The 15,358-nt window shown below is 39.8% G+C and overlaps 1 protein-coding gene across 2 annotated transcripts in view; it reads right to left on the bottom strand.

Moving 5' to 3' along the window:
- Window positions 1–15,358, bottom strand: part of cadm4 (cell adhesion molecule 4) — a 145,653-nt gene that overhangs the window by 79,520 nt on the left and 50,775 nt on the right. The window contains exon 2 of one of the 2 annotated variants that reach the window (XM_020590097.1): window positions 1,121–1,171. The exons of the other annotated variant lie outside the window; for it this stretch is intronic. Coding sequence (XP_020445753.1) covers window positions 1,121–1,171 — 51 coding nt within the window. The remainder of the gene's footprint in view (window positions 1–1,120; window positions 1,172–15,358) is intronic. 2 annotated transcript variants of the gene reach the window in all.

The following is a 15,358-nucleotide window of genomic DNA, read 5'->3' as shown; positions in this document are numbered from 1 at the left end:
TAATTAATATTGGTCCAATTTCTAGATCTGCCCCTGCAACGTAGCTATTCTGCATTTGGATGTGAGACTGGGCTGCCCACATATACTGTGCATACTGTATACACATACCAAGTGGCCAGACTGAAGTAGGATGAATCCTGGTGGGTTGCCTAGTGTGTGGGCTGGTCGTGGGATCAAAATGAAACAACTTTATAAAGTGACCAACTTGACTCATAAATAGGAACCAACTGCTGTCCATCTGTGTGGTTTCACCAGCCCTCACCTCCATGTGTCAGACTGCTAACAGCACACACATACGGTATAAAAAATAACGCAATCCAAATCACTAACTGATACTAATTTGTGAATGTTTTTGAACCTCACTTTTGATGCACTACAGCTCAACAACATCAGAACGCACAAAAAGCCTAAAAATGACCATAGAGTTGAATGTATCTGACACAATCTAATTAAAGACTGAACACTACAGGCCTCACAAAAGTAGTATATTACATGATTGCTGAACTGGATTGCTTGTTTTTCAGTGTTTCTGCTATATTCATTCATTTGCAGCAGCCTGTTAAACCTGAATTTCCAATCTCACAGCAGCAAATATTGCTAAATCTGCAGTGCATAATAATGCTTTGTGTATCACTATTTGCTAGCCGTCACTCAAACTGTGACACCAGTGCACTATTGTTTTCTGTTCTGCTTTGTGAATTTTTGCACTGTCAGCAACTGTTACTTTTGGTACAAAATCAACATGTCTGTAATGTGCTACAAAACAAATCAACTGTGAGCCAGTGGAAGACTTTTATTGTGAAGCCTTCCTCTTTGCTGGCAAGTGTTGGTAGTGGTCAAAGTTAGCTAATGTCACCAAAAGGCTTATATATACTGTACATTTTTGTTAGGAAATTGGTATGCCACAATGCAAAGACAAATCAATTTAATGTGCATTTTTAAAACATGGTACAGTAAGTATCGGTGATCAGAGAACAACCTGGATTTACTGGTTACATCCCATAGTGATTATTTTTGACTGCTAAATATCATGACTCTGCAACTGTATTGTTTTTCCATGCATACAAAACTCTTAAATGAAGACATGCAGAGACTCCTTGAGTGTAGATAAATGTCAAACCTTTCAGTGTGTAATGATGATCAGCAAGGCCCTTTCCCTCCTGTATCTCAGCTGTGAACACAGAGGCAGAGAGAGTAGAGTTGCTGCAATATTGTCTTTAATCACAGCTGCTCACAGCAGCTCTGTGTTTGTAAGGTCTGTATCTGTTCAGCGTACCAGTAATCTTATTGAAGAAGCTGTATGTGTTACAGTGAATAGATGTGGTGCACATGTCTGCCTGCAGCTCACTAAAAATAATCTGATGGTTTATCTGGTGTTGATGTTCCACACCGTTTTAAAAAAACATATGGTCGAAACACTGATCTACAGGTGTGGCTCTGGCCATTTCTTGTATACACCCATGCTCCTGCTAGCCCATAAGATAAACAAACTCCACCCAGAGACAAGGAATGTTAGCATACAACCTCCAGAAAAAGCCTGGCACAGTCGTGCTCTGCTGTGTTTCTTGGTTAATGTTCATGGGAAATTGCCAAGATGAAATATGCTTTACTCATAATATGCATAATTTGCTCAAGAGATGTGAGCCAGAAGATGTTAAATGAAGATTCTGAGGATGCTAAAGTGATATCACTGAGACATGTGGAATAAAGTGTGTTGCATAACTTTATTGGCGATGCATTAATCAAAAGGATTTGCTATTCTTTGTGCACTAAGTACTAGATTTAAGTGCAGAATTGCATTACCTGCCCAGCAAACCTAATGCATGCAGTGAGCTTCCAAAGTCATTATTGGCTCATGTCATATTATGTAAGAATCTCATTTACTGTTGTACTTGAGTATGCCAGTAGTTATTGAATAGCAAAGTAATTGATGAAGCTGTGCCGAAAGGATCCTTGAGGACACTGACAGCTACAGTTGTGCCCTGTGTAAAGCAGTATTTAAATTGAAAGGCCACATATTTTGTTTGTATTAAACAGATTCAAAGTGCAGAAAAAAAAGAGAAAAATGTTAAGGAAAATTACTAAGTTGGCTTTTGTAAAAAAAAAAGAAATTCTAAAAATGCCCATGAAGAAAGCAGCTTACAAACAGTAAGAAATGTAATCACACTTAGGGTGAATTCTGGTTCAGATTTACAAAAATACTGTACATAAAGTACAAGTTCTATTTGAATTCTTCACGGGACGTAGATAATGAGGCTCCTATATTGGTGTTATTTTATTTATAAAGCCATTCCAGCCATTTACTGGCCTATGTGTGCACTCACATGGAAAGGAAAGGTGGGAGCCTTTCTTTATGCAGCTCCTCATATGTGGAGGTTTTTGCAAAAGGATCTAAAATTACATTCATTAGTTTCCTTAGGGAGATTTAAAGCTTTGTTGTATGGAGTCAGTGTGTCAACCAGTACCTGCCCATTGTCAGGATGTTTGTTAATTCTGTTTGTTTTAATGCTTTAAGCTAGTGCATCTGCCTCTGTGTTTTTATAGTGTTTGATTTATTTTTATTATCAGTTGCTTCCCTGACTAATGAAAGGGTGTTATGGAATTATTTCTATTGTTTGTATCTGTATTGTTTGTCATATACACTCTTGAAGAAGATAATTTTTATCTCCTTGAGGTCTTCCTGGTTATATATAAATAAATAAAAAATGAGTGGTACATATGCTTTTTTTAAATTTGAGAATATCTTTATTTGGAGATAAGGGCAAAATAGCTTAGTCCACATAATGAGAGGTACATGTTCACACTGTGCACACTGAGACTGACATCTAGTTGTATCTGCAAACCACATAGTGCTGCCTCCCCTCAGAGAAGGACAATGATTGTGCATTCACTTATTCTCACCAGGACACATTACACTCGCATGCAAGACGATCATACAAGCACATGCACATACAAACTCGTCCCTCAGTGCTCAAGCCTCTCTTTCACACACTGTGTTGAATCCACCTATATCCTTACCTTACCATCTAGATAAACTAACACTATACTGACTGTCTCTTCCTCACTGCCCCTGTCTCTCATTCATTTCCTTTCCCTTTCCCTCTTCTACATCTCATCATTCGCCCCTGCATTCCCTCTGTCTCCTTTGGTCTTTTAGACCACCTCTTATTTTACTTTTCACTCTCAGTCCCAATCTGTTAACAGCTCCCCTGTTGCATTTCCTTTCTACCTTGCTCTGTCTTTCTTTTGCTGTGTGGTCCAGTGGGACTGATGACAGTAACCACAGTACAGTAGGCTCCAATTAATCTTTCAAAATATTCAGACAGCAGATACAAGGAGAGAGATAGAGAAAAAGAAAGAGCTGAGGAGAGGAGGATGGAAGGCAAACAGCAAAACAAAACAAGACACTAGGGAAAGCAACTTCTATTCCTACAGTACATTATAAATATGATGAAAAAATAAAGTAGCTGCCCATGTGTAAATGTAGGCTCATTTATTTTGCTCTCTTCTCATAAGAAATTCAAAGCAGAGCTCGGTGAGGAGGAGTGGAAGTGCTGCTGTTGCTGGCTGCCAAATTTGTTTCAACACGTCACAATCTCAGAAGGTATAATTAATCAGAGATTGATGCATTAAACATGAAGTTCACGTTTTTAAACACTATGCCTCCATTTTGACATTCATTGTTTAACAGAGCAACAGCAAATATAGTTGGTTGAGCTGTTGGTGAAATAAGACATTTAAAAATGCTTACATTTGAAAACCAATTGCTTTTAGTTGAGACAGGATTGTATTGATTGGCTATGACTAAAGGTCTATAGGAACAAACATTATCCTCTGCTGTAGTTCTGATTTTAATACCGACTGTGTATTTTATTTTTACAGCACTGTGAGAAATTCATTTTCATAGGTCAGATTGTAATTAGGGTAAGATTGTCTTTGCTTGTCAGATACTGTATCTACATCAAGGTGGCGTGATTCAAGGTTATTTTACGGTCATATACATTCTACATTTCTCTGAATATCAGGTACATGGCTAAACTGTGAAGTAGTGTAATATTAATACAGTATGTATAGCAAGTGAGTGGCACCGTGGTTAGCAGTTTCACCTCGCAGCGTGGCTGTGCAGCGCTAGCTTGTTAGCTGTAAGTTCGTGTGGGTTATCTCTGCTTTTTAAACTAACTTCTACCTAATTTGATTCTATGAAATTTATAAAGATCAAAGTTACTGGCACTCACTCATCACCCAGCACAGGGTTTATTTAGTTGCCAGTCTGGAGCTTTCATTCATATCACATGAACATCATCAGCAAAATCTAAAATATTTGATCAAGAATGTTTATGTCAAGAAAAATTTTAAACTCAACATCTACAATTCCATGACAACTGGCTTAAGTCCACCCACTTATGATAATGTCTGTCATTCAGAGAAGATGGGAACCTCTCAAAGTTAAGTTTTGTTGCATGATGAGCTGTGTTAAATTGTGCATGGCCATGTTCCTGACTTTGTAGTGTCTAATTAGTGTTTATCCATTTTGACATATTGCCTATTGCCTAAGTGTCCTGGTTTCTTGTTACACAAGTTAAATATGTCCTTGTAACATGAAGTCATGTTTCCATGCTAGCAGAGGAAGAATAATTAAAACTAATGTAGATTCATTTCAGTTAATTGATGGAGTAAACACAGCCAAAAAGTGGATCTTAAAAACTATGAGATGCATGATGGCAATGAGATGAAAGAAAAGAAGATGGAATGGTGATCTAACTAACAAGAGGAGAAGGGGAGTGAAGGCAGCATGTTTATTAACAAGAAAACCAGAGAGCAAAAGGGCAAGAGACAAAAGGAACAAAATGAGAACAAGCAAAACAGAGAAGAAATGAAGAAAGAGGGTGAAGGAAGGGCGACAGCAAAACAGTAGCAAAGAAAAGAAGTCAACAAAGAAATTGGTTGTGGGAAAGGGAGCAGAACAAGACAGGAACAGTGGAGTGTCAGGAAAAGCTGGTGTAGATGAATCGGAGAGATGAGGGATTACAGAGAGATAGTGTGAGATACAGATGCTGCAAGAGGTCACACTTCGCTCTTATTGTCTACAGAAGACAATCATGGCTCACAGTGAGCATGTGCGATGGTGTAATGTGTAAACATCTGTGTGAGTGTGTGTGTGCGCTCACTCAGTAGGAACCGTGGGCATGAGGTTGTACAGAAGGGAAAGGGTAAGAAGCCATAACACTAACAGGCAAGAAGAGGAACCATATGGTGTTGTGCATCAGCTATAAATCAGGGAGACATACAAAAAGAGACATTTACATTTTTGGCATCTGATCAAGGCTCTTGTTCAGAGTAACTTGCTGTGAGTGCAGCGAGACTGCCAAAATTTAAAACATCCAGGAATAATCCAGTAGGACGAGGTCAGAGTGAGGCAGATGTACTGTTTCCTTTGGATTGCTCAAATTTGGTGAAAACACACAAAATTGTACCTCAAACAGGATTTTTGTCTGGTGCAACAAAGTGCAACACAGTTAGCGCAAAATGGTAAGCTTTCCAGGTATCCACAAATTCCTCCTCCAGTCAGCCCTGTTAAAAGCAGAGATTGCAAACGGTGAAGTACACCTCCCCAGAGGATACGGGAGAGCTGAAGAGAGGGCGCAGAGGGAGACACATGATGGAAAGATATTGCATGAGGTGAAATGGAAAGGTGCGTGACATTGTTCTGAAAACAACAGGAAGACAGTTATTTAGTTTGCCCTTCTTATCAACGCCGTCAGCAGCTGGAGCTGGAGCGGTGGGTGTGACAGCTAAAGGAAGCAAATGAGGTACTGTAAAACCCTTAGTGCCTAATTGCTGCAATTTGTGTCCAAAAAAAGTACATCTTCTTGGAGACATATGATATTTATATGTTTAAATTTAGTCTGACCAACACTTCCTAGAGATATTATTACATCAGGTGTCCATTTTGACTAAACGCACATCAATCAGACATCCAATAGAACAGTCAACAGAAAAAAGGTTCCTTCCAAATTCTAAAACTTGCCTGAGAATCATCTCATTTGTAAGTTTTTTCTTTTGTTTGTTTTTTGATAGTTATAGTGATTGATGTTGTACATTCACTAAGGACTATAATAAACACCAAGGAAATTTCAAGGCGCTTTCTATAATATAATGCTGTAAAATGTAAGTTATGCTTAAATACTGAAAGGTGAGGAGCAACAGAAAATGCAGCTGACAGTAAACACACTGTAAAAAAATGCTGAGAAAATGTAAATTATCAAGGCAACACGATGCAAAAGATTTTTCTCAGCTTTTGACTAGTTTTGTTGACTTTACTAAGGTTTACAAGTTTAGACAAGAGGTCTTCCAATTTTCCTTTGTAAGCAAATGAAAACTTATGCTATTCTAATTGTATTTAAGGAATGCTCGATAAAGAAACAAAGACCACACAACTAAAAGTTAGCTGAATAAAGGTCTCAAGCAGAACACACATGTTGTGCCCGAGACCAGACTGTAATTATAAAGGAAACCTTTTACCTCATTGAAGCAAGAATTGTGTGTTTATTCAACAAGAATACCTGTGCTCATTGAAAGTAGAAATGCACGGCACTGAAAGAAGAACTTAATTGTTAGCTTCACAGAAATATAATTAGGTGTACAAGAAGGTTGGCAGAACTCTTGTCTAAACTTGTGAACCTTAGTAAAGTTAACAAAACTAGTCAAGGGTTGAGGAAAACTCCCAAATCTATTGCATCATGTTGCCTTGATAATTTGTTTCCTCAGCATTTTCATTTTTATTCATTTATTTATTTTTTACTGTGCAGACAGTTGATATAAACTACATTGGTGCTGCTAGCATGGATACATACACTGGTTGTAATTCTGCAAACTGAACAGGTACATTTTTCCAAAAGAAAAACATTCTTATAAGTCCTTAAAACAAAATAATAGGGCTGGAATTTTACTAGTATGCTGCTACATTACAGATTTCACAGCATAAACAGCAAGTCTTTTAGAGCAGTATCAGTGTCAGAAAAGCCCAGCAGGTCAGTTAACAGCTAAAGCCCGAGTCTGTCTCAGAAGAATACTGTGCCAGCTGTGCGTGTAGTATTACATATGACTTTGGAGAGTTGTGTGTGTGTGTGTGTTCTGAGCAGGAGGAAAGTGTAAATGATTTACTGAAATCATGTCAAGTGCTTCTGACTGCACAGTCTGCATGTGTCACTGTTTTTATTTTTCATCAATTTTTTTAAAGCATTTAGTTAGTCCCTTGTTGTACATCCCTACAGTTACATCTTATTGATTAGCCTATTTGTCAGGCCATGACTCTTATATTAATGTGTCAGACTGGGTCAAGTCCACAATTAATTAATTAAAGATAATTGCAGGCAAGAGGCCTGTTTCAGTGCTGAGCTTTGCAGGTGAACAGCAGGTTTGCAAAACTGGAAATGAGCAGGAATCTGGACAGAGGAGACATTTTCACTCATTTTAAAAGTGAGTGAAAATGTAATAATTACATTTAATATTGTTAGCTGCATACAGCCCCAAACAAGCATAAAGGACCTTTTTTTTTTCTTAGGGATCCCCAACTGCCATCGAGTATTTCACACACTGTGTACATTGCAATCACTGCTGTGTACATTGCTAGCTCTGCATATAAATGATGCTAAGTAGTAGGGACCTGGTGGGGAAAGGGGCGTAGCTGTCTTAGTTCTCTGAGGGGATCGCACAGTGCCTAATTCTGAAATCCCGTGGTATACGTCAAGGACAAAGTCAGTGTGGAGCACAATTGCTGTTGTGTATTACTGATTAGGCCCATGGGACACTTGCTCCAGGAGTCCAAGAAGCCACTGTTCATGTCTGTGAGGATCTCTTTGATGTATTTTTTTTTTGTCATCAATCATCAAGTTAAAAGTTAAATTTTCTGTAAAAGAGATTATCTAACCAGACATGAATAAATTTAATTGCACAATTGAATAAAAGCTCTAAGCCCAAAGCTTATTTTCAAGTGGTTCCAAGTAATCGGACAAGAAAAAGATGTTGGAAAAGACATCGGTAGTTTTTTTTTTTTAATTTGGTGAATGCTCAGGCACACTGACCTCACAAAATTTATAAAGAAAAAATATGTGCTTAGAGCAAAGATAAATTATAGAAAAGTTAGAAAGGGTCTCTTTTTTCAGCAGCAGAGCCAAAGACATAAGACAGGCAGAGTGTCGGCAACAGTATGTGGATTGATTAATTAAAGATCTTTATCTTTCATTCAACTGACAGAAAGTGAAAGAGGAAGCTGCACTCCATAAAAAAAGAGAGATGATTGGATAAAGGGAGAGTGAGAGATGACGAAAGCTGGGAGGTAAACCAATAGAGTAATAGAAAGGAAAATGAAAACAGCTATTCTGGAGGGGCAGATAGAGGGAGAGATAGTAGAAAAATGTGATAGTGATGTGGAAATAAGGAGGGCAGAAGTGAGTGGAAAGAGGAGGAAATGAGCCGAGAGGTAAGGATAAGAAAAACTAAAAAAAATGGGATGAATGTGCGGAGGGGAGGGGGCAGTCGGGTGAGGTCTTATGGTGTGGTATTTTTACCTCTTTCCTGTGATGGAGTGATGAGAGGTGGGAAGCGAAGAAGAGAATGAAAACTGTAATTAATGGAGGAGACATGGAAGGAGGAGGTGGGCTGAAGGCTGGCTCTGCTAAGAAAAGAATAGCCAGTGTACAAATCTTCACCTTCTCTCCGTTTATTTTCAGTCTGCCTACTGTATGTGGATTTTAAAAAAATACCAATTTATTCCAATTATACAAAGCAATCCACCTGCTTGTATTTAGATCATGATGTAACAAGTGGTTATGAATTATTTTCATTTGCACAGCACTGCATTTGCACAAACATTTACTGTAATTCTGTTTGCATTAAAGTAAGCTGGTGATCCAGTGTAGTCAGGTAAATAGCTTCATGGGCAGAAATACACCATATCATTACTACAATTATCCCCTTCAGTACACTGTGATGTTATTCCACTCTTGCTTTGTTGAACAAGAGTATATTTCTCTCAGCTTATTTATATAAACACCTGTTAATGGTCGGCTCCAAATTCTGGCTCAAAATCCTCCACGTTTTTATTCACAGTTTAAATTTTTGTTGGGTTTGTGCACAACAGTAGAAGAAATGCTGTCATTGTAATACGCAAGATGTAATGTAGCCTAACACTTCCTTATGTCATTATCTAAGCCAGGCATTTACACAGCAAGCTGCCTTACATGCCAAAATAAAAGTTGAGCCATGATGCTTTTCTTGCTGCCATCACCAATTACATCTGTTCCCCACACCTCCTGCACAAGCACACAATTCCAGCATTCCCTAAATAATCTGAAAATACTCTTCATCCTCTCTCACTCAGCACTCGTCAGTGTTATACTCACCTGAGCCTCAGCCCACAGGATTGCAAAAGACATTTCTAGACATCAGCGTTATGAATCTCTGACTGAATCTCTGCAACTAAAGAACCACAGTTGTACCAATAAACAATGTCCAAACTGATGTTTGACCCTGCTGCCTTGAAAGAGCCAGATCATCAGATCAGAGATTTAAAGTACCTGTGCAAAGTGTAGCATGTTTCCACAAGCATTTATTTTTTTCTGAACAACAGCTACAGTGTGAAGCTCGAGTATGTGACTTACAATATACTTAGCTGAGGGCATGCAGTCACACTGAGTCACCCCTGCATTGTGATTCTGCTTGTTAATGAATGACATTATGAGCTGGGTCATAAGGTCAACATCACTTGATCCATGCGGGCAGGTTGGCTGAGTAGGTGAGGTACTAAGACTGGAGGCTGAATGAGAAAAGTCATTATAAAGAGGTAACTGGCAGGCAGAGGGAGATGTTTTGATACTAAGACTCTGAACCTGCTCTCCTTTCACTCTGCTGTCTACCAACTCCTCCTCCCTCCTTCCCGAGTCAGGCTCTTCTGGCATCACTCAGCTGACTTTTGTTATTTAATCTCGTTCCTTATACTTCTAGTCCTGAGGTTATCTCATTTGCTACCTTTCTGTTTGTGCCTTAAAGAAATCACTTGTTTACATGCCTCTTCATCTTTATTTTCATCTTTCATCTTGGCTGCCATTCATCAAGCTCTTTCTCCCGCTCTCTCATTATACTTCGCTCACATCATTTCATTTTCTCCACCTCTCTCTCAACCAACTTCTCGCCTCTAGCCATTTTTTTCCCATTTGCAACTGCGCCTCTAACTACTTTTCTCCTTTCTTTCCTCTTTCACTGCCACGGCCTCTTTCGCATCACACAACCCTGCAGCATCACCTACACACACAAACACACAGAGTAAGTGATGAACAGACCGCTCATCCAAGACCACATAAACACATGTGCAACACACTTTGCACACAAATGCTCAGAATATCTCCGTGCATCGTGACCACAGGTACTGCCTGGCCCCTCAGGCTCAGACAGTGCACAGCCACCAACTCTGAAAACTAGATTCAGATTCAGTGCTGCTGCCTCTCTGCTCACACGCTGTCACTGTGGGCCTGCCAGCAACAAGGTGAGGGTGGTTACACAGGTGCAACATATGCACCATATTGGCCCATTACAGCCAGACAACTCTGAACTATTTTCTGTGAGCTGTCTGGGTTCCTTAAATGCACCCTTGTCTACTTCACTGTAAAGACTTTAAAGGTCATTGTAGGATTAGGGCAGAATTAGTATCTATTTGTCTTTAGCTCTGAAACTGAGAGATCATCTTGTGAGGTGTGCCTGGTGGACAAAAGTCCATTGGTTTGATTCCTCTGGGCAGGCAGACATCTATATCGCCATGAGTTAGGATGAAGCTGGGCAATAATAATAATGATACTTTAGTTTCTTCACAAATTCTTTCACAGGGTGTGTTTCAGTTTACTTGTCTCAGTGACATATCATCATAACTGTAGTTTGTATCTGGCCAGGGACCTTTGTCTTACTTACTGTTGAATAAATGCAAAATGCCAATAGAGTTTTTACAGTACATCCGTAAGCTAAATTAACTTAAAATATGAAAGCAAGATAAATGCACTGGCAGACTGAAGAGCAATCTGAATAACATTATTTTAGGAGAGTTCTAAACATGCACATTTGACTGTTTTTCACATTAGTTGTGAAACTGAAGCCACTGACAACGTGCTGACACTCGCTCTCGGAGCCAAAAAGTCTTCACTGGTAGCAGGAACTTATCTCATAAAAACATAACCTCGTTGTTTCCCTTACCCTGAGGAAACATGCAACAAAAAGTATTTCATTGAAATATTAACAGTTTGGCAAGGTTTGAGTTCTTTACTCCAAGTTTACACAGAGCTGGTGTCAGGAACATGAAGCCAAGATGAAGAGCCCGGTCATATAAAACACAGGCCTGAAAAAAACCTCTCTGACAAATCACCTACGGTTGGACAGGCTCTTTAGATGGAAAAAAGTATCAATTTATTTTATATTAAGGGGACAACATGTGAAAAAAAACATAAAAGACATGAAAGACCTTACATCTTATGAAATAGGAATGCAAATGTATAAAGGATCAACCAAAAGCTAGAAGGTTTGTAAAAATCCCTTGGCTCCGTTTCTCTCCAGTGTTGCCCCAGCGTTGCAACTGAAGAGCCCCTTTTTGTTTTTTCACAATGTACTTTTTATTTGCATCTCAGGCTTTGAGTGTTTTGCTAATTCTTATTTTATTTTTCTTTTCCTGTAATAACTTTGGTCTGTTGATAACAGCATGTGCTGTATAACTTCATAAGTCCTTTTTCATTTCTTAATTACTACCTTTCATGCATTCTTGGTTTCTGACTATGCATAACATATCATCTTTTCCAGAAAACAGATTACACTCTTTGAGCTAAGTGACTGCAGATAAAAAGGGTAATTTTTCAAAGAGTCCCATTTCAGCGGTGCAGCGAGTGCGGAAGCGAGATTTCTGGTGTATGATAATTACATTTGGATAAAGGCCCGCAGCATCCATGTTTGACTTCCATGGCTTGTGAGGTCAAAATGTGATGTGTTGCTGGTTAGGCAGGGAGGCAGGGTTTGGGTCTACGAGATGGTCTGAGGACTGGACGGCAGATCTTCCATGACATCCTCTAGCTGTCATCATCATGCACCAGCTCAAGCGGAACTAAAATTATAATGGCATTAAGCCATGTCAATGCATGGATTTGTGTGTGTGTGTGTGTGTGTACTTGGGGGTTCAGTATGTGTGTGCCATAATATGTGTGTGTGGGCCTGCGTATGAGAGAGAGAAGAGAGGGAGATGACGAAAGGTTAGGGCTAAATCATATCTCTAAATTTGACTTGAGCTCAGATCAAAGAACTGCGACGGGGGAGAGAGAGGGAGAGAGAAATGTGGGGAGACGATTCACGAGCAACGAAGCTCTGCTCCTCTCTCGTTTCTTTTCTCTCCTTCACAATTACCAGTGTCATTTTTTTAGAGTATGTCCACACTCAGCAAATACATTTAAGTCATCTTTATCTCTTCGTTTTGGCTCTCTGTCCGCTCTAAGATGGTGTTTTTCACTCCTGACGATGGTGCCCAGCGTGTACAAATCAGAACACTCTGGCATCGTGTTTTAAGGCTGAAACATGATTATGTAAATAAGAAAAAGTGAATGGGGAATATTAACATGGCTGTTTTATGGCCAGATTTATGTGGGGTTTTCCATTCCAAAACCAGCACCTGACAGAATTTGGGAAACGTGCACATCGGCTCCTGTGTGCGCTGGTGCACCTTAATGCTATCTATAACAGCCACCTTCACACAGACTTGCAGTAAAGTTTAAGTGAATCTTCAGGAAAATAAATTATTTCAGCCTTAGTGTGAAAAAGGAAATGTACGCTTGCATGCGGTGGATGGTGGATGGAGACATTCACCAAAAGAACCTGAAAACACCAGAGTGGACATATTATTTTCCCACATAAACAGTATTTTCAAAGGTTGTGAATGCAGAGGTCACAGTTGGTCGCTTTCCTCTTCCTCTTTCTCTCTCTGTCCCCTTCATTGTCTTTCGTCTCTTCCAACCTTTCTACTCTGTCCCAGCTCCCAAATGGTTATGTGATTCATCATGCCCTCTCTGTCTCTCTGTTTCCCTCTTCTTCTCTCTCTTGCTCTCGCTCTACACGGGTGGAACAAATGGAGATCAGTCGTACTAAGGCTGAGTTAGGCCCCTCGTCGCTCTGACAAATCTAAAGCATTACCCCTCTCATTTAACCAGCGCTCTGATCCACAGGCTTACACATACACACAGGCACACACGCACTTGAAAGGGCACACTTTATCTCACTCTTGAGGACTCCTACATACACAGAGACACACAGAAACTGTGCATGTACACACATGTCCAGAGCTTTTTATGCATTCGTTTCATGCATTTCAGCCCTGTAGGACTATTGTCTGCAGTGTTTCCAACGCTCAGGTCGGCTGTGGTGCTCTGTAACAGAGGCTCCTCAGAGTGCACCAAAGTCTGGCTGCTGTCTGTCACTTTTTATTAGGATCTTAAAGGATATGTCTGTTGTATAACAACTTAGGTTTTATTTCTGCAGTTATGGCCATTGTTTCTACCGGAAATGAAACATTACTCTCCAAGTGAATTGCTGAGGTTTACTGTAGGAAACATCATTCTGACAGGTTGAGAACCACAAGCAAAAACAAAAACAACAACACTTTTCCAAACAGTTAAACAGCAAAGTTTACTGCTATGATTCAACTTTGACCTTATTTCAGTTGTGCTTACCTCAGGAGCTGCCTCCAAATACAGTGATGTGCAGTAGATAATGAAGTTAAACAAGTTTACGGCTGATTTACACATATGCACCTGTCTCATCATCCAAAAGCTTGTGTTTTTGCAACATCATCACGCTTCAGCAGTTACTGTACCTTGTCATAACTGGTAGAAAATGCAAAAATAATAGTCAAGTTGGAACAAATAGGGATTATCTTTTAAGGCCATTCAATGTGTTTGAGCACGCATGATTTCGTTGCCTTGTGTGTAGTGTATGTGTGTGGTGATAATCAAGTTGAATCTGTCTATCTACATGATAGGATTTACACTATTACTTCTTGCACCGCTTTTCTTGGTTTAGCACCGAACTGTGTCCTGTAAGTGCAGAAAAAGACGCACCGAGACAAACACACCCACTCAAGCACATATTACAACACAATAAAGCATTAGGAGTCTTGTACTTCAATCAGCCAATTAACCTGGAGCAGAGCAGAACAAAACATTTGACATTTGCCAATAGGGCAGCAACTTTCCAGTGATAATTAGTCTTAGAGATCACACACACACACACACACACACACACGCCTCCCAGGGCAGCATCCATCACAAGTCATGTTTGAAACAATGGCGACTACACTTCCACCATACATCTATCGATCCTTGTCGACACATGAGTGATCTCAAAATGCCATGTCCACATGTAAACGCACACAAAAACAGACATACACACACAAGCAAAGTGAAAGTTGACAGTAGCATGCAGGCAGTATGAATGGTGTGATTCTGAGCAACGCCTTAGGGCATCAAAGTACTTCATGAAATGGAAGGCCTACACACATTCTTGAATAAAAGCAGAGTAACACACACACAGATTCAAACACATGAATAGGCCCAACATCATGTGTACAATTGAGACATTTTTCCTGAAGAGAGAGCCTCAGTTTTGAAATGTCAAGATAAAGTGCCATGACAGTGGTGGAAGAAAACATGAGAGAACATTTGAAAGTGAGTGTAAAGAAAGAATGAGAGAGAGGCCTGTGAAAGCCCATGTATATTTGATTGAGAAAGGAAATGCAGGGAGATGAAAAGGGAAAATGAGGAAAAGAGAGAAAAGATGATGGAGAGTTACAGTAAATTGGCAAGGCCGCCTCTGAAAGCACGCTCTAGGGGAGAGGGAGGGAAGGAAAAAGAGTGAAAGACAGAATAAGAGGCAGAGGCTAGGGAGTCAGAGAGAAATGCAGCAGTCAGAGTGGATTGTTAGCTGGTAAACGACTGTCACTTTCTTTAGAGAGATAAACAGATTTGACACCTCCGCATTCTTCCCCTCTCCTCTTGTCCCTTTCTTTTCTCTGACTTGACACGGCCTGACAACCCTTCAAAAAAAAATCACTTTCTGATTCCCTCCTTTTCTGTTCCCTGCTGTTCTGCACCATCTCTCACTTCTCCACTGTTTTTTTATCTCCTCTCAGATATGTGCGACAAACTCGCCCTTCCGGCAACAAGGCAGTATATAAGAAGAAGAAAAGGGCGAACTACATGAATAAAGACCTCATTTTCTATTTTCCTCATGCTCCTTTTTCTTTCTCACTTGCCAGGGCCTTGCGACAAGATTAGATGAAGAA

This window comes from Monopterus albus, unplaced genomic scaffold (genome assembly GCF_001952655.1).
Source record: "Monopterus albus unplaced genomic scaffold, M_albus_1.0 scaffold11.1, whole genome shotgun sequence".
Taxonomy (NCBI): domain Eukaryota; kingdom Metazoa; phylum Chordata; class Actinopteri; order Synbranchiformes; family Synbranchidae; genus Monopterus; species Monopterus albus.
This window is presented reverse-complemented; position numbering and strand designations above follow the sequence as displayed.